The 20,728-nt window shown below is 38.9% G+C and overlaps 3 protein-coding genes and 1 long non-coding RNA gene across 4 annotated transcripts in view; all 4 read left to right on the forward strand.

Moving 5' to 3' along the window:
• Positions 1-2,026: 2,026 nt before the first annotated feature.
• LOC149243729 (uncharacterized) overlaps positions 2,027-20,728 on the forward strand; it is a 61,771-nt gene continuing 43,069 nt past the window's right edge. The window contains exons 1-2 of the long non-coding RNA XR_016245800.1: positions 2,027-2,156; positions 2,286-2,488. This is a non-coding gene — a long non-coding RNA (uncharacterized LOC149243729). The remainder of the gene's footprint in view (positions 2,157-2,285; positions 2,489-20,728) is intronic.
• Positions 9,913-17,514, forward strand: LOC149243730 (disease resistance protein RUN1-like). Its single transcript, XM_089367851.1, has 3 exons — positions 9,913-10,015; positions 10,111-10,832; positions 17,231-17,514. Coding segments are annotated over exons 1-3 (804 nt in total). The 5' UTR covers positions 9,913-9,935; the 3' UTR covers positions 17,233-17,514.
• Positions 17,738-18,492, forward strand: LOC149243731 (uncharacterized). Its single transcript, XM_089367852.1, has 2 exons — positions 17,738-17,922; positions 18,140-18,492. Exons 1-2 carry the CDS (start codon positions 17,803-17,805, stop codon positions 18,425-18,427), a joined length of 408 nt encoding a protein of 135 aa, XP_089223978.1. The 5' UTR covers positions 17,738-17,802; the 3' UTR covers positions 18,428-18,492.
• Positions 18,527-20,591, forward strand: LOC149243732 (uncharacterized). The gene is made up of 3 exons (XM_089367853.1): positions 18,527-19,803; positions 19,937-19,999; positions 20,094-20,591. Exons 1-3 carry the CDS (start codon positions 19,771-19,773, stop codon positions 20,547-20,549), a joined length of 552 nt encoding a protein of 183 aa, XP_089223979.1. The 5' UTR covers positions 18,527-19,770; the 3' UTR covers positions 20,550-20,591.

The raw sequence follows: 20,728 nt of genomic DNA on the forward strand, positions 1-20,728 counted from the left end.
AGGCTTTTTGCAGACAACACCTGTTGAGAGTACTAGTCTATCCAAGGTTGATCCTATCACTCTTTCTAAAGATGGTGCTAAAGTAGACCCCCTTGTAATGCCTCTGCACCAATTCTGTATTTCCTTTGCTTATATTATGCAAATGTTGCTAGTGTTGTTACATAACCACTCTATCAAATCTTTTTGACATAAGTCTAGGTTGTAGTTCCTTGGTCTATTGAGTCTATTTTGAACTAGCCATTTGTTTTGATAAACTCTGAATGTCACTTTTTTTAAATTTTAGGGACCAATGAGCACCCATACTATCAAAAGCGTAACTACTGAAATATTCTTACTTACACACAAAGAAAAAAAATATTATTAAAAATAGAAAAAAAAAGAAATATTATTGAAAATGTCCCTATGTAACTTGTATTTTATTCTCGTATAATACAAAATTTACAAAGTGTAATTTATTTTTTGCTAATATTTTTTTTATATTTTTTTAACATATTTAAAATAAAACTACACCAAACAAGTTAACTGGTCAAAATGACTACAAAAACTCTTATAGAATTCATAATCTTCTTTTATATTTAAAAAAAGAAAAGAAAAAATACTATATATATAAACTAAAATTATCTTTCAAACTAATTAATTGGTCAACATCGTTCACTCACTGTAACTTATACTTAATTCACAAATAGTTTCTTAGAGTTTTCTCCAAATTCCAATCAACTAAGAATTTCTTGGAACAACTTTGTCTCGTAAACATTACAGGGTGCAGAGGTTCTACGAAGTTCATGAGTTGAAGGGTAATCTCGACCAAAGTAATTTTGTAATGTTTTTTCCATTGTTTATGAGAATATATAAGCCTAGCCTATATTCATACCTAGCTGAGACGTGGACAAAGTCGTGCATTAAGTTGTTTTTTGGAGTTTTCGCTTCTCTTTCCACGAAGAAAGCTTTTTTGACAAGTTAGCCTACATATTTGTGTTTTGTGTAATCAACTATGTTTAACTCCACACGCAATTCCAAACCTACTTTAATCAATAAAATTTATTTAAGGTCATTTTCGCGGATTTTTTAATTGCAAATTAATGAACTGAACATTAGGTAACAAATCACATCTCCAATTATACAAATCATAGAAAATTTCCCTTTAGAACCCGAAACTTCCCCAGAAGGTCTCTTAATAATACTAATCTTAATTAAAAAGACACGTAGCGTAAACCAGAAGCAATATTGGTTTGAAAATTCTAAGACAACTCTATTCACATTATAAAATAAAAAATCATCATAATACAACATTTAGTTTTTAAAAATCTTAATAATTTAATTAAATATAATAACATAGATTTGAGATAGGATTTTGTATTAAATAATTAAAATACAGTGGCACATTTTTTTTAAGATTTCTTTCTCTCTATATTAGGATTTAATATTGATCACTAAAAATAAACAAAGCTAGGACATTGGTTATATTATTTATTAAATTATTTAGAAATTCACAGTACTCATTGAACAAGCAAAAGCTTTGACTTTACATATTACATTATTTAAACAATTTTACAACAAAATAAAAAATTAGATCAATAAAATTCATATATATTAAAATCTTGATAACAAGATTATCATCCAATTGCTAAGGTCTTTAACAATATATTAATAAACATAAATAGCAATAATACACATATCCATAACAATGAATTTTAATAGTGCAATGGTATACGAACTCCAACGAAAAAAAGGAACGAGAGATATTCATAGCTAGTTGAGACGTTGACAAAGTCGTGCATTAAGTTGTTTCTCTCTTTCCACGAAGAGAGGCTTATAGACAAGATAGCCAACATATCTGTGTTTTGTGAGTTATCCGAAAGCTTATAGCTTTGTGTAATTAACTATGTTTAACTCCAGTTTAACCCTTCAAAGTCGCAAGGGTTGTTGGAAATTTGTGGAATTTAAGCAATTATTCTCCTTCAAAAAATTAATAATTAGGAAAGCTACACCAGTGGACAAGTTCCTCGAAGTAGTTGAACGCGAATCGAGTCCCTCCACGCACTCCAGAACACGGTTTAGAAGGACACCTCTGGCACTCACAGGTTTCGCGCTATTGAATTTCTTTCTGAAGTTCGTCGGGGCTTCTCCCGGCAGGGTTTTGACTCTGCATTGCATCGGTAGGTCGCGGCTACAAATCCCTTTGCTACGCCTTTTATTTATTTTTTCTTCATCTCTGGTATCTTTCTGTCTTCCAGAATTCTCGTTACTGTTTTTCATTCTGGATTTGAGAATGCCGTTCATTTCAGTGTACTTCAGGGTGGACTATGCTGGCGGCCCCTATCGGGTTTTGACAATCTCGATAAAGAGCAGAGCGATAATACAGAGCAAACGTGACAGTGCACGGGGTTTCAGCTGGGAACGATCGGATCTTTAAGTTTCTCTGTCATTTCCTCTGTTTCGCTAATCAGCTGCAACAAGGCGCTCATCAGCACCCTTGGATTTAACCTTGGTTAGTGCTAAGATAAACCCTCAGAATTGCTTCGTTTCAGGGCAGATTCGCACATTTTGCTGTTTTAAATTTAAAACTTACGAACGATTTGTTGGTATTTATTTCCATTCTGACATAGATGGCTGCGTTATTCAGTCTTTAACCATTTATTTTGAATCTGATGTCGATCTGCGTGTTTAACTGAAAGTAGAAGTTATCCAGGAAGAGGTATCATCCCAGCATCCATAATATAATCCTCCATCTTAATCTCAATGTGCATCCCGTCCAGTTCATATAGTAACCCCCTCTTCGAGAGTCTGTCTGTGGATTGATTGAACTCCCTTCTAATGTGCTTGATCGTTGAGCCATAAAAAAATCCAAAGCTGTTGAACTTGGAATAGCCATCCTTGGAGTGTAGGTTGGTAAATTTGCGCTTGTACCGGAACATAATCAATGGGAATCTTGGAATCCCCAAATATATGCGTAGTAAGGATGTTCAGATATCTAGAGAACCATAGAAGTCTCCAGCGTGCCATAAGTTCTTCCTTCCTGTTTGTGCTGCAGCGAGCACTCCAGTGAACCCAAAATCCCTATCGCGGAGAATAGGCAATCAAGAAGCCACATCCACACCTATTCCTTTGTGAAGCTATGTCAAAATAGCCAACCGGGTAGACCAACTTTGGGTCAATTGGTTTATGAATGGTATCCTTGGGTCCTTTACCCTGTAGAGTGCCAATAGACAAACCCAATATGATGAGCTCCAGAACCCGTGATTCAGAATCTCTGAGATTGTTGAAGATTATGTTGTTTCTCCATCTCCAGATCTCCCAGAAGAAATTAAGGGGAATGTTGCGCCATGTAGGTTGTTGTTTGCTCCACCAGCTTAAGCAGTCAAAGATATGATCAAATTGTTGATATGGGAAACTAGTATAAACAACAAGTTTTTGCCAGAGTTGTATAATCTTAGGACAAAGTAAGAATAAGTGTAAATTGTTCTCCTCCGCAGCCCTGCAAATAACACAAAAACCCGGCCCATACCAATGCCTCTTTTAGAGGTTTTCCCACGTGAGATTTTTATTTTTCCATACTAGCCAAAGGAAAAGAATAATCTTAATGGGAGAATTGGATTTCCAGAAGATTGTGAACCAACATACCTCAGGATGTAATGTCTCCTGACGGCAGAGAGAAAAATATGTGTCAGCCACCATATGACCACCTTCCTTCATTTTTCCAGTCCAGGAAATCTAGTCCCTTTCAACCACATGGCAAACTCTAGCAAGTTGCATGTTAGATCTAATATGTTCCCATTCTCTCGCCATCTGCTCATCTAGTCTCAGTTCCAAAGCCCTTTTCCAGATAGGACATCTATCTTGCCATGATGAAATGACCTGATGCCAGAAGAAGATGTCACGACTATTTAAACAATATATGAGATCATCTGATATATTGGAGGCAACATCAATCCCCTGAATATGATCGAAACCAATGATAATGCAGTGGCTAATACTCAATTTACATGCCAGTTGTAGTAGGAAGTAGTAGTGAATTTTGATGAAATTGAGACAAATTGTTGATCCTGTAGTGATCCCAATACTTTGGCGTCGCATCCAGATAGAGAAATCATAGTTCTTTAAATACTTGTGACGAATGATCATATCCCAGGTGCCATCATTGAAAAACCCTCTCCACATAGATTTAAGTAATCATGCCTAGCCAAATCTTCTCAGATTCAGAATACCCCAGCCACCCAGACGCTTTGGAAGAGTGTGGTGGTCCAATTTGGCAAGGTGGTATTTGTTCTTATTTTTCATACGAGACCAAATGAAGTTTTCTGTAATACTTTTGAGCCTTTTTATAATGGTGAGGGGAAACTGGTATAAGTATGCCCAGTACACTCCCAATTGAGTGATTACAGCCCGTGTCAAGGTGATTTGGCCTCCCAAAGATAAGCATCTGAACTCCCAGCCAGATATTTTCTTATAGAAACAATCTACGAGCCACATCCAGTTGTTGACTTTATAGCTACAAGGCTTGATGTGAAATCTGAGGTATTTCATACCCCCCATCAATGGTTCAGAAGCCACACCAAATAATATTTTTATATATGTAATAATATCCTCATCACATATGTCATGGAGAATGATGGATTTCTAGAGATTCATGAGCAAACCAGAGGCATTTCCAAACTTAGCAAAAATATTAAAAAAATAGAGCCATGCAAACCTGTTAAGTATCCCCATGATGAGGACGTCGTCAACAAAGAAACTATGTGAAATATATATATCCCGCCCCATATGCAATGCTTGAAATTGCCCTTCTACCACAGCTTTTTGTATGTGAAGGCTCAGCCCATCCATAGCCAAGATGAAGAGAAGTGGAGATAGTGAGCAGCCTTGTCTGAGACCCCTCCCCACCTTGAAGAAATCTGAAGGATAGCCATTTATAACAACCGCATAATGTACATTTGAGACACAAGCCATAATCCACTCTGCAGGTCCGGCTTGAATACCAATTTTGTGAAGGACTAGCCTCAAGTAGCCCCAATCAAGACAATCAAAAGCCTTTTGTAGATCAACTTTCATTATAGCAACGTCTAATTTTTATGGTGGATAGAGTGCATACATTCCTGGGCAATCACCACAGCATCATGGATCTGTCTATTTCTGAGGAACCCAAACTGTTGAGGAGATATAAATTTGGACAATGTGTGCTTCATCCTATTTGCGATAGTTTTAGAGATGATCTTGTAGATAAGATTGCATAGAGAAATAGGTCTATATTCCAAGAAGGTGGTGGATGGAGACCTTTTCGGAATAAGAGAAATGTATGTAGAGTTTATATGAGGGTGTATATATCCACTGGTTCGGGATTCCTCAACCATGTCCATAAGATCCTGCTTGAAGAGGTCAAAAAAATGAGTGAAAAGTTCCACTGTCCACCCATCAGGTCCAGGGCTCTTATCCCCCTTGAAAGATTTTAGCACACCTAGAATTTCTTCCTCCGAAACAGGTTTAAAAAGAGTCGAGTTAGCAGCCTCATCAAACATGATTGGAAATAATTCTACACCCCAAAGTTGATCCTCCGAATAGTCCAGATCCCATTGTCGGTATGCATTATGAAAATGTTGAACAACAACTTTATAAATATCTTGTTGCGATTGAACCTTAGTGTCGGTCGCATCATTAATCTCCCAAATAGAGTTTACCTTCCTTTGGAAGTTTGCATATCTGTGATTTTTTTTTGTATTTTTGTCCCCCTCTCGAAGCCAGATGGCCCTGCTCTTTAGTCGCCAGGTGGTCTCTTTGATAAGCAGAAGTTGCTTCTTTTTGAGTTCGAGAGCATGTATGTGGTTTCTGATATGAACAGGAATATTATGCTCAAGGAGGTGTGGGTGGATCTTGTAATGCTTTAGTTATGTCATTAAGCTCTTTATTCATATGCCTACGTTTTCTTTTCTCCCATGCCTTAACCTCCATCCGAAGGGTCTTAAGCTTCTCCTAAATATGCACCACAGGGGAGCAGGATCGAATTCCATCACGATTCCAGACATCACGCACAAGGCAATTGAAATCTGGGTCATCAAGCCAAACCTAATTAAACTTAAAGGAATCCCGCCTCTATAGTCTCCCCTCCTCTAGTGAAGGGTGATAGGACGATGATCAGAGATATGATTACACACCACTTCAAAGTGGACCGTCCCGAGCCGCTCAATAATTTGTTCATGCATGAGAAAACGATCCAACTGCTTTGCAACATAAGCATCCCCAGAGATGCCATTATCCCAAGTTGGTGAAAGTGTGGAAGGGAAAATATGAACAAGATTGTGCTAAAAAACGATCTCCTTCATTCAGTCAGCTAGAGCATACACCCTTCAAGAACACCCCCATACCTCATTTAGACCAATTGTAAAATTAAAATCCCCTACAATGATAAGAGAAGCAAGATCAAGAATTTCCGAACCAATTAAGTGATCCCAGAAGGAGATGTGATCTTTGTATGGAGCATATACATTTAATATATGAACTTTACCCTGTAGGCCACGAATGTGCCCAGCTAGAAAGATGCCAACAAAACATGAAAAAGATTTAACGTTAACCCATTGTGGATCCCAAATAGCCACCAATCCCCCCGAGAGGCCATCAACATTAGTGGCCTCCATGTGCCAAGCAGGAAGCATCTTCCTGAAGTACTTAACCACCTGTGGAACCGCATGCATAGTTTCCTGCAATAGAATAATATATGGATGAAGAGAAGAGAAGAGCGCCTTGAGGGCCAAATATTTAGGAGCGGCCCCCAAACCCCAGATATTAAGAGAGAGGATGAATGTTGAAACATGAGTGGGCGTTTGTGCTCCAAGGGCCCAAGGGGGGAAAGAACCAGTGATAGGAACATCAATGAGGAAAGAAGGGTCAACAGGACTGAACGGGTGAGGCGGAGAGCGACCTCGAAAATGTCGGCTATCACGATTTTGTTTTGTGACATACAATTATATTCAAAGTAGAGGAGGCGCTGATACGGGGAGATGAAGACCCAGGTAGCTTGTGAATGGTGAGAGTGTGAAGATCTAGTGTCCTCTTCTGCAGAAGAAAATCCAAATGATGAAGACCCAGGTGGCTTGTGAATGGTGAGAGTGCGAAGATCTAGTGTCTTCTTCTGCAGAAGAAAATCCAGATCATTGTCAATCGAATTAGTGGGTGAATTAAGTGGTGAAAGTGGTGATGTAGGGCGGGTTCCAGTCGCCAGTGGGCGGGATGTGTCACATGAAGGAGACGACACAGGGATATACAAGATGTGTGAAGATGAGGGCTCATCACGTGACATTGGACGATATGATGTGAGACGTGAAGGAGGATAGTCATTGAGTGGAGGAGGGATCTTATCCGGAGGAGGAGGTGAGGTGGCGTCGGTCAGAGGAATGCCAGAACCATCCGAAGATCGGGGAAGAAGGTGTTAATATGTGTAGAGATATTCAGTTTAACAGCCTGATGTACAAAAAAAGGAGGATTCGAAATACATGTAGACTGAAGGGGGCTACGTCTAGGAGGAGGTGTCTCATACTAGCTACGTGGAGAAAAAGAAAGATGAGAATCATTTTTTCCCGACATATCATGATGATAGCATCGATGAGTCCTAAGTCTACCGCCCAGTGGTTGTGGACATTGCGCCAGAAGATGACCTGTATGGTGGCAGTAAAGACACCGAAAAGGAACCCCCCAGAAGTCGAGCCGTTGAACCAGATGAGTGGCAGCCCAGTTGATTTCAATAAGATCTGAAAAGCCCCCTCTGTATTTTTTTTCAATTAAGATCCAAGCAACGCATTTGCCTTGTGCGCCCAAACATCGCGGATCAACATACACAAATATGGTCTCGTAGCCAATGAGTGTTTGTCCAACATTGTCCTTTTTTATTTCTGCAGAATTTAGAGTAAAATCTATTTGTATATTGTTTTATTCTAATTGAAAATGCATTATATATATATATATATATATATTTCATGGAAAATGCAATTGCATGCATATTGAAAATTTCAAAGGAAAGAAACACAAAATTCTCTTGCCCACTGAAAGACTCTCTCTATGTTTATGAAAAATAACCATTCTGAAAGCAAGGAAATCCAACATAATCACCCTCATTATCTCCAAATATAATCTGAAGTAGCAACCACTGCTCAATTGAGTAGAAGGGAAATTGCCCTGTATCAAATGGCGCTGGTCTTGGCTAGCAAACCACTTAAATAGCTTGCCCTAGAAAAATGGCAGACTCTCAAACCTTCAATTTTTCCAAATGGGCAACGCTTTCGATGCCTATATGAATCAAAGTGCCTTTGAGTTCCAATGAATAGCCCTGTTGCTACTCCTTTTTCACAACACTCCATCATTTCAGAAGCTGAGTATCTCTAGCCAAGTTTTGACGGATGAATGATATGGGTGACGACCAGAAAGGTTAGTAGAGAGTCGAAAGATTCTGATCATGAGAAGTCATGCCACACAATTTCTGAGAACTTCCTATTCAATATTCTCTTATATTATTTTCAACCCTGTGCAATTTCTCTCACAGTTCTTCTAAATTATTGCTGAATTTGGTTGAAAGTTCTTTAATAAATTTCAACTTTTTCATTATATCGGGTTTAGGTTCATAATAAATTAAAACAATTACAATAATATTTATCATAAATTTAACAATATCTAACATTTTTATTTTTATTAAGTAATATATATATATATATATATATATATAATAATTATAATTAAATTAGTTTGGTATGAGAAGAGTTAAAATAGTTCTAAATTGATAATTAGTATAACTTTAATATATTATTAATAAAAAATGATATATTATTTATACGAATAAATTTTAAGAAAAGAAAATACTTTTTAATTTTACAGCTATTTATATTAGATATTTCGTTTTACCATTAATTATATTAGATATAATATAATGATTTATTTATTTAATATTTAATATATATTATTATTTATTATTTGTTTAATATTTTAATATATATTATTTTAAATTAATAAAAATTCATAATTATGGATGGTTTTTCAAGTTTTGGTTAAATTTTAACTTAGGTTTGAAAAATCTAAAGTTAAAATAAATATGAACATTTTTAAATTTGAAACTTTGATAGCAATGTAAAGTATTTAACTAGATTGAGAAGAAAACCAACACAAAAGATTGAATTCACAATCAATTACGGAAAGCAAGAATGTTGTCTTCCTAACCTAATCCTTAAACTTCAGGTTGAAGATTCATCGAACCCACAATCACTGCTTTCTTATATGGTTATGTGTGCCTTCATTTAAGTTTCTCGTTTGCAATGTAGCTCTGTTGCTGCGCTCATATTTACTATTTCATTATAGTTATAACGATTCTGGAGCTAACATATCCTAACTGCCTATGAACAGCTGGCTAGTAGACATCCGGCTACCTTCGCTAACGTAACATGCTCTCTTTTACGCTGGCGGAAAATCCATTATTTTAAATACCGTTCGCCATTTTCTGAGTCGCATATCGATCTTTCTCTCTCGCACGCGAAGTGTTCCCTTCATCCATGGAGCAAGTGCCAGAGACGGTGCTAGTGGCGGTACCATACCAGGTGTTGATAAATCACAGGGGACCTGATGTCAAGAAAACCCTTGCCAGCCTCATCCACAATCGCCTCACTAGATGTCACGGCCTATGGGTTTTTCTTGATGAAAAGGAGATTGACAAGGGAGATGCTCTCTCCCCTGCAATCATCGGCGCCATACAGACTGCCTCAGTTCACGTTACCATATTTTCTGGGCGTTATGCTGAATCAAATCGGTGTTTGGATGAATTGTGTTTGATTTTGAGATCACAACAGGAGCGCAAGGCCAAGATTATTCCCGTTTTTTCCGACGTTGAGCCTTCGGACCTTCGTCACATTGAGGGCGGGCGTTATGCATGCGCCTTTGAAAACCACCAAGAGAAACGTAGAGTGGCCATGGAAGTGTTGCAGAAATGGAAGACAGCCCTGAACAATGCCTCCCATATTTCTGGCCTGCCTTTTAAAACGAATGGAAGGTGAATTCACACTTCATTTATTACTAACCTTGAAGCATATTTATTGATAACTTTGGATTTATTACACCACCCTAATGATTTGCTTTTTCATTCAGTGACTATGGGGACATAGTGGAGAAAATTGTGGATAGTGTATTACGAGAGGTATATAGACGGGAAGCCATAGAAGTCGCCAAATACCCAGTCGGCCTCGACCAAGCCGTTGAAGATTTTCAAAGAGAAATTCCGCAATTTGGCCATTCAAACGCTACTATGATTGTGGGCATTGCCGGAATGGTCGGTGCAGGAAAATCAACTCTGGCCAAACATCTCTACAACTTGAGACGCGCCTGTTTTAGCAGATCAAGTATATGTGAAGTCAGAGAAAAGGGTTTGCCATCTTCGCAGCAGAAACTTCTTCGTGATCTGCTGGGTAACTATAATCCGCACCACATTGACAGTATCTCTCAAGGGAAACGTATTTTACAGGACAAACTACCACGTCTTCCCCCAGTTTTTGTTGTTCTGAATGATGTTGATAATCTAGATCACATAGAGAGTCTGCTGAATGTGGATGCCGTGGCATCTGGGAGCCTGATACTGATCACATCTCGTGATAAGGATGTACTCAGACGCTCCTCTGTAAACGCTCTAGTATATGATGTAAAAGCATTGCATCAAAATCATGCCCGAGAACTCTTCTGCCGGCATGCTTTTTGTCAATCTAAACCATCTGAAGAGCTCGACGATTTGATTGAGAAGTTCTTGAAAATTTGTGGGGGATTGCCTCTGTCCTTGAAAGTTTTGGGAGGACACTTATCTGGTCAGTGCGAGAAATGTTGAAAATATAATTTCAACTGCGATCGCCGATATCGCATCGGCAAAGTCGAAGTGAAGGAATTATAAAGGAGCTTTTGTGTTTCCGACGAGCGATCGCCGATATCGCAATTGGCACATCGCTATCGGCAATATCATAGGGTCAGGGTCTTTAACATGAGTAAAGTTGCGATGCGATGAAGCGGACCCGACAACATTTTAAATAATTTTTGATAAACTTTCAAGTCCGCGCTCAGGGCTTCCGATATCATTTTCGCCGTTCGATCTGCTTCACTCCCTTCAACCGTTGATTGCCCAAACCTGCATACGAACATACATTAATGCTATTGCGTGGAGTAAATTAAAAGCATGGTTGACCGCAGTAAAATAATTATGAAATTAATTGTTACCGTAGGAGTATTGGTAAGGGTTTAAATTTTAATGTTTTTTTATATATCGGGGGTATGGGCGTATATGCTTATTACATAAATTTTGTATGTTTTTTAAGCGTTGACCATTTTTTTGAGAAACGTGCGGCAGTAAAAACCAATAGGCTGTAATGCTTTAGACATATGTTGGCCATCAAAAAACTGAGGTGCAGCGAAAACCATGTGTGGTATGTATTGAACACACAGCAGTGTGTAAAAAGATACGAACCAGGTGATGTAATTTTTGGAGTTGTAAGAAAACCATGTGTGGTTTTTGCACAAGCAGTGCATAAAGAAAATGGTGAAGTTTTTTTTGTAAGTGTGTGAATTTTGTTTACAGCAGTAAACTTATGTAAACTTTTATTACAGCAGTAAGTTGCTTTCACTGCAGTGAATGTAAAAAAGGATTTACAGCAGTTAACCCAGTAATTTCTCAGAAATCTTTTATGGTGTTGAAATACTCTGTCTCTCAGTAAATTTTTTTTAGTCTTCTGTGCACAAAAGGATCCTGGAGAAAAGTAAAAATAGAGCATTGCCTCTGTGTGTTTGAATGTTTGGTTTTTGGTATTTTCTCCATGAAAAATTACCCAACAGTGGTATCAGAGCAGGCTTAGGCTCTTGAAGGTGTTCAAGAAGCTGAAGGGAGAAGGTTGTTGCTGCAGCAAAACTTCTCAGGCAGACAGAAGACTCAGACATCAAAGGATTCAGGTATTTCTCAAAGATTTTTCTTTGTGTTGCTGCTGAAAGAAACAATCAGTTTTTTTTTAAATACACAGTCAAGGAATGGCCAGCACAAGCACTGGTATGGGTTTGTTTAACACCCAGCTCCCACAGTTTAATGGGAAGAACTATGATTATTGGTCAATAACTATGACAACCCTGCTTGCCTCCCAAGACTTATGGGAAATAGTTGAAGAAGGTTTTGAAGAACCAGCAGATGAAACTGAGTTCAATGCATTAACTCAGGGAGAGAAGGATCTGCTAAAGAACAATAGGAAGAAGGACTCAAAAGCCCGTGTGTTGTTGTATCTAGCAGTAGACCAGAGTATGTTTCCAAGGTTAGCAGCAGCTAAGACAGCCAATGAAGCATGGCAAACCCTTAAGACAACCTATCAAGGCATGGAGAGAGTGAAGACAGCTAAACTACAATTGCTGAGAAAGGATTTTGAGAACTTGAACATGAAGGAGTCAGATAACATTGACTCATTCTTCACTCATGTGATTGGTGTAATCACACAAATGAGAACTCATGGAGAAACCATTGAAGACAGAAGAATTGTGGAGAAAATATTGAGGGTCTTACCCTCAAGGTTTGATGCCATAGTCACCACCATTGAAGAGACAAAGGATCTCTCAAGCTATTCAGTTGATGAGCTACATGCATCACTGATAACACATGAGCAGAGGTTGAGTAGGAATGAAAACTCATCTCTTGAGCAAGCCTTCAAGACCCAGATGTCCTTTGGAAGAGGCAAAGGTCAAGGCAGAGGAAACAAAAGAGGAAGAGGCAGAAGCCAAAATAGAGGAGGAGTGAACAGCTCATCAAATGCACAAGGAAGAGGCAGCAATCCAAATCAGAACCAAGGCCAAGGCAGCAGCCAACAAAGAGATCAACATCATGCTCAAGGACAAAGGTATGATAAATCTAATGTTCAATGCTATTATTGCAAAAGGTATGGACATTATGCTAGTGATTGTAGAAAGAAACATCATGATATGAACAGTAGACAGAATGCAAATGTTACAAGAGAAAACAACAGTCAAGAAAATGTCCTGTTAGCTTGTAACATGGCTGAAACACATAGTGAAGACATATGGTTTTTAGACTCAGGTTGCAGCAACCATATGACAGGGAATATAGCCCTCTTTTCAGCCTTAAATCAGAATTTGAAATCAGAGGTCACACTAGGAACTGATAGTAAAGTGTCTGTTATGGGAAAAGGGGAGGTAAAAATATTTTCAAAACAAGGAGAAAGGAAAACCATAGCAGATGTCTACTATGTCCCCGGAATGAGATGTAACCTATTGAGTGTTGGACAGCTTATCCAAAAGGGTTACAATGTTTACTTTGAAAATGATGTGTGCACCATCAAGGATATACCACCCAGCAAAAGATGCATTGCTGAAGTGAAGATGACAAGGAACAGGATGTTCCCTCTCAGGATCAGGGCAGACTTGAAGAACAAGAATGTAATTGCAGCAGTCACCCAAGAGGCCTTCCAAAGCGTGCCAAAGGATGAGAACTGGTTATGGCACTTGAGATTTGGGCATCTCAATTTTGGAGGCCTAAACTTATTGAGCAGAAAAGGAATGGTAAAGGGATTACCATTGATAGAGAAATCGGACAGCCTATGTGAAGGCTGCATTTTGGGAAAACAACATAGAGAAAGTTTTCCATCAGGGAAGAGCATAAGGGCAAAGGCACCCTTAGAGATTATCCACTCAGATTTGTGTGGACCAATGCAAGCACCATCATTAGCTGGCAGCCTATATTTCCTAACATTCATTGATGACTGTACAAGAAAGACTTGGATATATTTCCTTAAAAACAAAAGTGAAGTGTTTGAGAAATTCCAAAACTTCAAAGCACTTGTGGAGAACCAAAGCGGGCTGCACATAAAAGTATTGAGAACTGATAGAGGAGGTGAGTATATCTCCAAGGAATTCCTAAGATTCTGTAGAGAAAATGGAATTCATAAACAGTTTACAACTCGGTACACCCCACAACAAAATGGAGTTGCTGAAAGGAAGAACAGGACCATCATGGATATGGCGAGGAGCATGTTGAAGGCAAAGCATTTGCCAAATGAGTATTGGGCTGAAGCTGTACATTGTGCAGTTTATATATTGAACAGGTGTCCTACAAAAGCAGTCATGAACAAGGTGCCAGAAGAGGCATGGAGTGGGAGAAAGCAAGGAGTCACCCACATGAGAGTTTTTGGGTGTGTGGCCTATGCACACATACCAGATCAGCTAAGGAGGAAGTTGGACAGCAAAGGGGAGAAATGCATCTTCATTGGATACAGTGATGAATCCAAAGCCTACAGGCTGTACATTCCATCTACCAAGAAGTTCTTTGTAAGCAGGGATGTTCAATTCATTGAAGAGGAAGCTTGGGATGGAAGCATAGAGAAAACAGTGAATGTCAAGAACTGTTTGTCTCATGATGAAGATGAAGAGGAAGTGGCTGAAATGAATCCCCAAACAGCAGCGCCAACACAAGGACAGCAAGGGACACCATTGAGGACAACACAAGGACAGCAAGGTACACCATTGAGGATAAATGAGGGTGCTTCTCCAAGCACACCACAAGGAGGAAATTCAAGTGCATCTTCAAGCACTTGCACACCAAGTGAAAGAGGTAAGAAATTTAGAAATCTAAGTGACATTTATGATGAAGGAATGAATTCCTTATTTGCCTTGTTTTGTCATGTTGATGATCCTATTCATTTCGAAGATGCAATCAAAGATAGGAAATGGATAGAAGCTATGGATGAGGAGATGAATGCCATAGAGAGAAACAAAACATGGGATTTGGTTGAGCTACCAAAAGGCAAAGAAGTCATTGGTGTGAAATGGGTCTATAAGACCAAGAGCAATGCTGAAGGCAAGATAGAAAGGCACAAGGCAAGGCTGGTTGTCAAGGGGTACAAGCAGCAGTATGGAAGAGATTATGAGGAGACTTTCGCCCCGGTTGCAAGAATGGAAACCGTGAGAGCAGTGCTGTCCATAGCAGCACAAAACAAATGGAAAGTCTACCAAATGGATGTGAAATCAGCATTCCTAAATGGAGTGTTAATGGAAGAGGTCTATGTGGAACAGCCTCTCAGATATGAGAAGAAAGGTGAAGAGCACAAAGTGTGCAAATTGAAGAAAGCTCTTTATGGGCTGAAGCAAGCGCCAAGAGCATGGTACAGCAGGATAGACTCATATCTATTGGATAATGAATTTGACAAATGTGAAGGAGAACCCACAGTCTACATCAAGGAAAAGGATGGTAAAATTTTAATTGTTGTCTTGTATGTAGATGATGTTATTTTCACTGGAAATGATATTTATCTTATTGAGAATTTTAAATCAGTCATGAAGGATGAATTTGAAATGACTGACATGGGTTTGTTGAGATACTTCTTAGGCATAGAAGTAGAGCAAAATGAAAAAGGAATTTTTATATCTCAAGCAAGATATGTAAATCAAATTTTGAGCAGATTTAAGATGGAAGAATGCAAGGCAGCAATCACTCCCACAGTGATGGGATTAAAGCTCAGCAGAGAGGACAGCAGCAAGGATTTTGATCCTAGCTTGTATAAAAGTATTGTAGGCAGCCTTATGTATTTAACAGCAACTAGGCCTGATTTAATGTATGTTGTTAGCTTAATTTCCAGATTTATGGAGAGGCCAAAGGAGTCACATTGGCAGGCAGCAAAGAGAATTTTGAGGTATGTCAAAGGCACTAAAATGTTTGGAATTCTATATCATGCCTCAGAACATTCAAATTTGGTTGGGTACACAGATAGCGATTGGGCTGGAAGTGTAGATGATCGGAAGAGCACTTCCGGTTATGTTTTTCATATGGGTTCAGGAGCCATTTCATGGGCTTCTAAGAAACAGTCCATTGTAGCATTGTCTACAGCAGAGGCTGAATATGTGGCAGCGACAGCAGCAGCTTGTCAGGCAGTATGGATGAGAAGAATGTTGAGAAGCTTAGGCCAAGAGCAGGCAAAAGCGACAGTCATCTTTTGTGACAATAGCTCAGCCATTGCATTGTCAAAGAATTCAGTGTTTCATAAGAGAACGAAACACATTGATACAAGGTTTCACTACATCAGAGAATTGGTGAACAATGGAGAAATTGTCTTGGAACATTGCAGGACTCAAGAACAGGTAGCAGACATCTTGACAAAGCCATTGGATCAGAAAAGCTTTGAATTTTTGAGGAAGTGTTTGGGTATGATTGAATGCCCGACAGTTGAAATTAAAGGGGAGTGTTGAAAATATAATTTCAACTGCGATCGCCGATATCGCATCGGCAAAGTCGAAGTGAAGGAATTATAAAGGAGCTTTTGTGTTTCCGACGAGCGATCGCCGATATCGCAATCGGCACATCGCTATCGGCAATATCATAGGGTCAGGGTCTTTAACATGAGTAAAGTTGCGATGCGATGAAGCGGACCCGACAACATTTTAAATAATTTTTGATAAACTTTCAAGTCCGCGCTCAGGGCTTCCGATATCATTTTCGCCGTTCGATCTGCTTCACTCCCTTCAACCGTTGATTGCCCAAACCTGCATACGAACATACATTAATGCTATTGCGTGGAGTAAATTAAAAGCATGGTTGACCGCAGTAAAATAATTATGGAATTAATTGTTACCGTAGGAGTATTGGTAAGGGTTTAAATTTTAATGTTTTTTTATATATCGGGGGTATGGGCATATATGCTTATTACATAAATTTTGTATGTTTTTTAAGCGTTGACCATTTTTTTGAGAAACGTGCGGCAGTAAAAACCAATAGGCTGTAATGCTTTAGACATATGTTGGCCATCAAAAAACTGAGGTGCAGCGAAAACCATGTGTGGTATGTATTGAACACATAGCAGTGTGTAAAAAGATAAGAACCAGGTGATGTAATTTTTGGAGTTGTAAGAAAACCATGTGTGGTTTTTGCACAAGCAGTGCATAAAGAAAATGGTGAAGTTTTTTTTGTAAGTGTGTGAATTTTGTTTACAGCAGTAAACTTATGTAAACTTTTATTACAGCAGTAAGTTGCTTTCACTGCAGTGAATGTAAAAAGGGATTTACAGCAGTTAACCCAGTAATTTCTCAGAAATCTTTTATGGTGTTGAAATACTCTGTCTCTCAGTAAATTTTTTTTAGTCTTCTGTGCACAAAAGGATCCTGGAGAAAAGTAAAAACAGAGCATTGCCTCTGTGTGTTTGAATGTTTGGTTTTTGGTATTTTCTCCATGAAAAATTACCCAACAAGAAAGAGTACTGGGAGCGGCAGTTGGAAAAGTTGTCTACAACACTGCCAATCCAAATAATAGACTCGTTCAAAGTGAGTTACGAGGCTCTGGATGCTGACGAGAAGGAGGTATTTTTGGACATCGGATGTTTTTTGGTTGGAGAAGAGAAGGAATTAGCTATTCGAGTGTTGGAAGGATTACATGGCAACAACAGAATTGGGGACCATCTTGAAAGTCTACGTCAAAAATGCCTTGTGAACTTTGAGTATGGTGTGCACTTGGAGGATTACTGGGCGCGGAATGAGGAACCCATGGTAAGAATTGCTTTTTTTCAGCGCAGTGACACCAGTGTTCATTAATCTTTGTCGGGTTAAAAGAAAATGCCCCATAACTGCGTTGTGAAATTTGTTTATGATGTGCAGACGATTACTGGCGTGTTGGTGAACAATGCTGATGTCAGAAAACAGAAACCTCTGGTAAGAATTAAGTTCTTTTTGCGCAGTCACACTAACAGTTTTCTGGGATTCTGATTCTTATATTTGCAATAACAGTTTTTTGAGAAGATTGGATACGATTATATTCGCCTATCGATTACAATGCACGATCAAGTCAAGCAATTCGCAAGACATATTGCCCGAGAACAGTGTCGCAGGTTTCCAACGCTTAACCCACTACGCCTTATCTCCTCAAATGATGTGCGTATTTTGCAAGGGCAGGTATGTGTCTTTCGTCATGTTTTTATCATGAAAATATTATTTGATTGTATATTTGCTGATTTTGATTATGATAGTACTTATTTTTAAAAATAGTTAAATTATTTTTAAAATAAAACGAAAACTTTTAAATATTTTAACTATATATAAAAAATTATTTTAATTTGTATAAAAAAACAAATAACAGTTACATTTTCCCTGTCTTGAATATCGTTGTCAGACCACAGGAAGCTTACAGATACGGGGGATCAGGTCCTGGAAAGGTTGCGATAAATGGTTTACTCTACGGAATATTAAAGCGGAAGGTCTGCGTCTTTTTGTAGCTGAACATGCAGGTTTTGAAAATATGTTGGATATCTGGCAGCTGAATATGTTGGGAGAGTTGGTATGGCTTCGCTTGTGCTCTTTGCCCTCATCCTTGCGCTCTTTGCCCTCAACGTCTCTGCTAAAATTAAGAGTTTTGGAAATTTACGGTTCCCGTAGAGTCAGGGTACGCAGATCTTGGTGAACATTTTGTCGTTCACTTTGTTTCACCTTAAATGAAATTAATAAATTATATGTGGTTTGCAGCATCGGAACTTATATGAATATCTGCTTTCCCCGCGACCACATACTTTGACGGGACGCCAGCCAAATAGTGGTTTGCAGCATCGGAACTTAAATGAATCGGGTCTGCTTTCCCCGCCACCACATACTTTGACGGGACGCCAGCCAAATAGCTCCACTAAGGTGAAGCGAACAGAATCTTCAGGGCAGAGTTCACTAATTCCCCAGTCTGGGACAACAGAATCTTCAGGGCAGAGTTCATTAATTCCGCGGTCTGGGACCACTGAATCTTCTTTTCATGGCTTTCTAGAAAGCGTGGTTAATGGCATGATTACTTTGACAAAGCTAGTGCTGAATAATCTTGGATTCCTGCGATCACTTCCAATCGATTTTTCCCAACTTCCAAACCTAAGACATTTAGATCTTTCTGGCTGCTATGAACTGACTGAATTGCCCAATACCTTCCCCAAGTTATTGCAGCTTCAATATTTAGCATTGCAATACTGTTCCGAGCTATCAATCCCATTCCATATTTTGGGAGAAATCTCCACGCTTGAGTATGTTGACTTCAAAGGCTGCGCTAAATTGGTATGCTTGCCAGAGAGAATTCCATATCAAAGGCATTTAAGATATCTTAATTTACTAGACACCGGTTTATTACAATTACCTGACAACTTGGGAATGCTTGACAAGTTAGAACAAATAACAATAGGGAGCCCAGCATTAAAAGAAATACCACTCACTATAGCCAATTTGAAGGGCTTAACAGAACTGTTTCTGATTCACTGCTCCGGTCTACAGCAAATCTCACCGGAAGGAATTGCAGCTCCAAATATCAAAATTTTAGCTATAGATGGTGGTCGCATAGATGACTTTAGCTTTCAGGCTCAGGGGAACTTGGATGCTCAAAACATAAATTTCAGAGTTGGCATGCGTTTTTTAAGAGATCTCATTTTGACTAACACATTCTTATCCCAGATATCCATTCCTGATTGTGTTACCCCCAGGCTCGAAACTATTGATCTTTCAGGAAATATTTATCTAATGCGCGTCAATGCCTTGCCATCAGCACTAGTAAGCCTAAACCTGCAAAACTGCCGTGGATTGAAAACATTAACAAGCCTTTCAAATCTAGTAAATCTTAAATTCCTAAACATAAATAGGTGTTTTAACCTGCAAACACTGAATATCGAAAGACTTGAATCACTGGAAGAGATTAAAGCGGAGGAATGTTAGGAGCTGCAGAGGATACAAGGATTGAATCAGCGGGAACGATTGAATTGTGTCCACATTTCAACAGACAATATGGTTTTCTGGGAAGATATTGGCGAATTTTTCGTGAGTCTATGTTCTTCATTTCATCCAATATTTATTCATGCGAGAACAACTGTTATAATTTGTGCAAATTAAAACCAATACATTATACTTTTGTCGTTGAATGATACGAATCGTATTTGGGAAATGTGTGCAGGGGTCGCCTACTCACCAAGTGCCATCGAGTGCCATCTTTAGTGGAAAAGCGGATAATTACAAGGTGGGTGTTTAATTTTCCTCAAACCAGGAAAGTTATTAGAATTGAATAATCGCTGCTTTCAATCTACTGAAAATAAATTATGGAATTTGTGCAGATGTTCGGTGAAGGAGATATGCTGCGGTTCGCTGAGATGTTTAATCTTCGGATGCATGATATTGCCTCATTGCTTCCTGTCCATAAATCAGTGGATTTGCGTTTACATGGTGCAATATTGGTGTGCTTGACCTCCCACTATGTCAAGCCGCAATACCTGCATGTCACATTTACACCGGTTACTCATGGTATAGTAGCTCCGCATCGTGAATCAGCTCTGAAGTACTCAATCATGACTGGAAGCAGAGGTGGAAGAGGCGTAAATGTATTTATGTGGACTGACGAGTCTCGTGTGTTTAAAGAGTACAATGTTTATAGCGAAATCCATGTAACACTCAACGTGAGTCGGGGGAGTAGCAGTTACAGAGTGGAGAAAGGGATGGCATGCATAGTGGGGGTCGATAAGAACACGAATGTTTCACAAGTCTGCAGAGAGTTCATAGTGGCATGTGTATAAACGTACATTTGTTCCCCTGGTGTTTCCAATTAACATAACAGAAAGTCCTTTGTCAGATTCTAAGCCCTTTGATCCATGGGTTCGTTTGATGCCGCTTATTTCCATTTGTGACTCTTGTTGCAGATTTGTAAAGTGTGGCCCCAATTGAGTAGTTGGGGCATTCTCTCCCTGTGTATATG

This window comes from Pinus tabuliformis, chromosome 8, assembly GCF_031772625.1.
Source record: "Pinus tabuliformis cultivar Carrire ecotype Pingquan chromosome 8, CPIR1, whole genome shotgun sequence".
In the NCBI taxonomy this organism is placed as follows: Eukaryota; Viridiplantae; Streptophyta; class Pinopsida; order Pinales; family Pinaceae; genus Pinus; species Pinus tabuliformis.

Coding starts and splice junctions, on each gene's coding strand:
- LOC149243730 (XM_089367851.1), top strand. CDS start 9,936: ATGGAAGTGTTGCAGAAATGGAAGACAGCCCTGAACAATGCCTCCCAT. Junction 10,016..10,110: donor CCTTTTAAAACGAATGGAAG/GTGAATTCACAC, acceptor TTTTTCATTCAG/TGACTATGGGGACATAGTGG.
- LOC149243731 (XM_089367852.1), top strand. CDS start 17,803: ATGCACGATCAAGTCAAGCAATTCGCAAGACATATTGCCCGAGAACAG. Junction 17,923..18,139: donor TGCGTATTTTGCAAGGGCAG/GTATGTGTCTTT, acceptor TATCGTTGTCAG/ACCACAGGAAGCTTACAGAT.
- LOC149243732 (XM_089367853.1), top strand. CDS start 19,771: ATGGTTTTCTGGGAAGATATTGGCGAATTTTTC. Junction 19,804..19,936: donor AAGATATTGGCGAATTTTTC/GTGAGTCTATGT, acceptor AAATGTGTGCAG/GGGTCGCCTACTCACCAAGT. Junction 20,000..20,093: donor GAAAAGCGGATAATTACAAG/GTGGGTGTTTAA, acceptor GAATTTGTGCAG/ATGTTCGGTGAAGGAGATAT.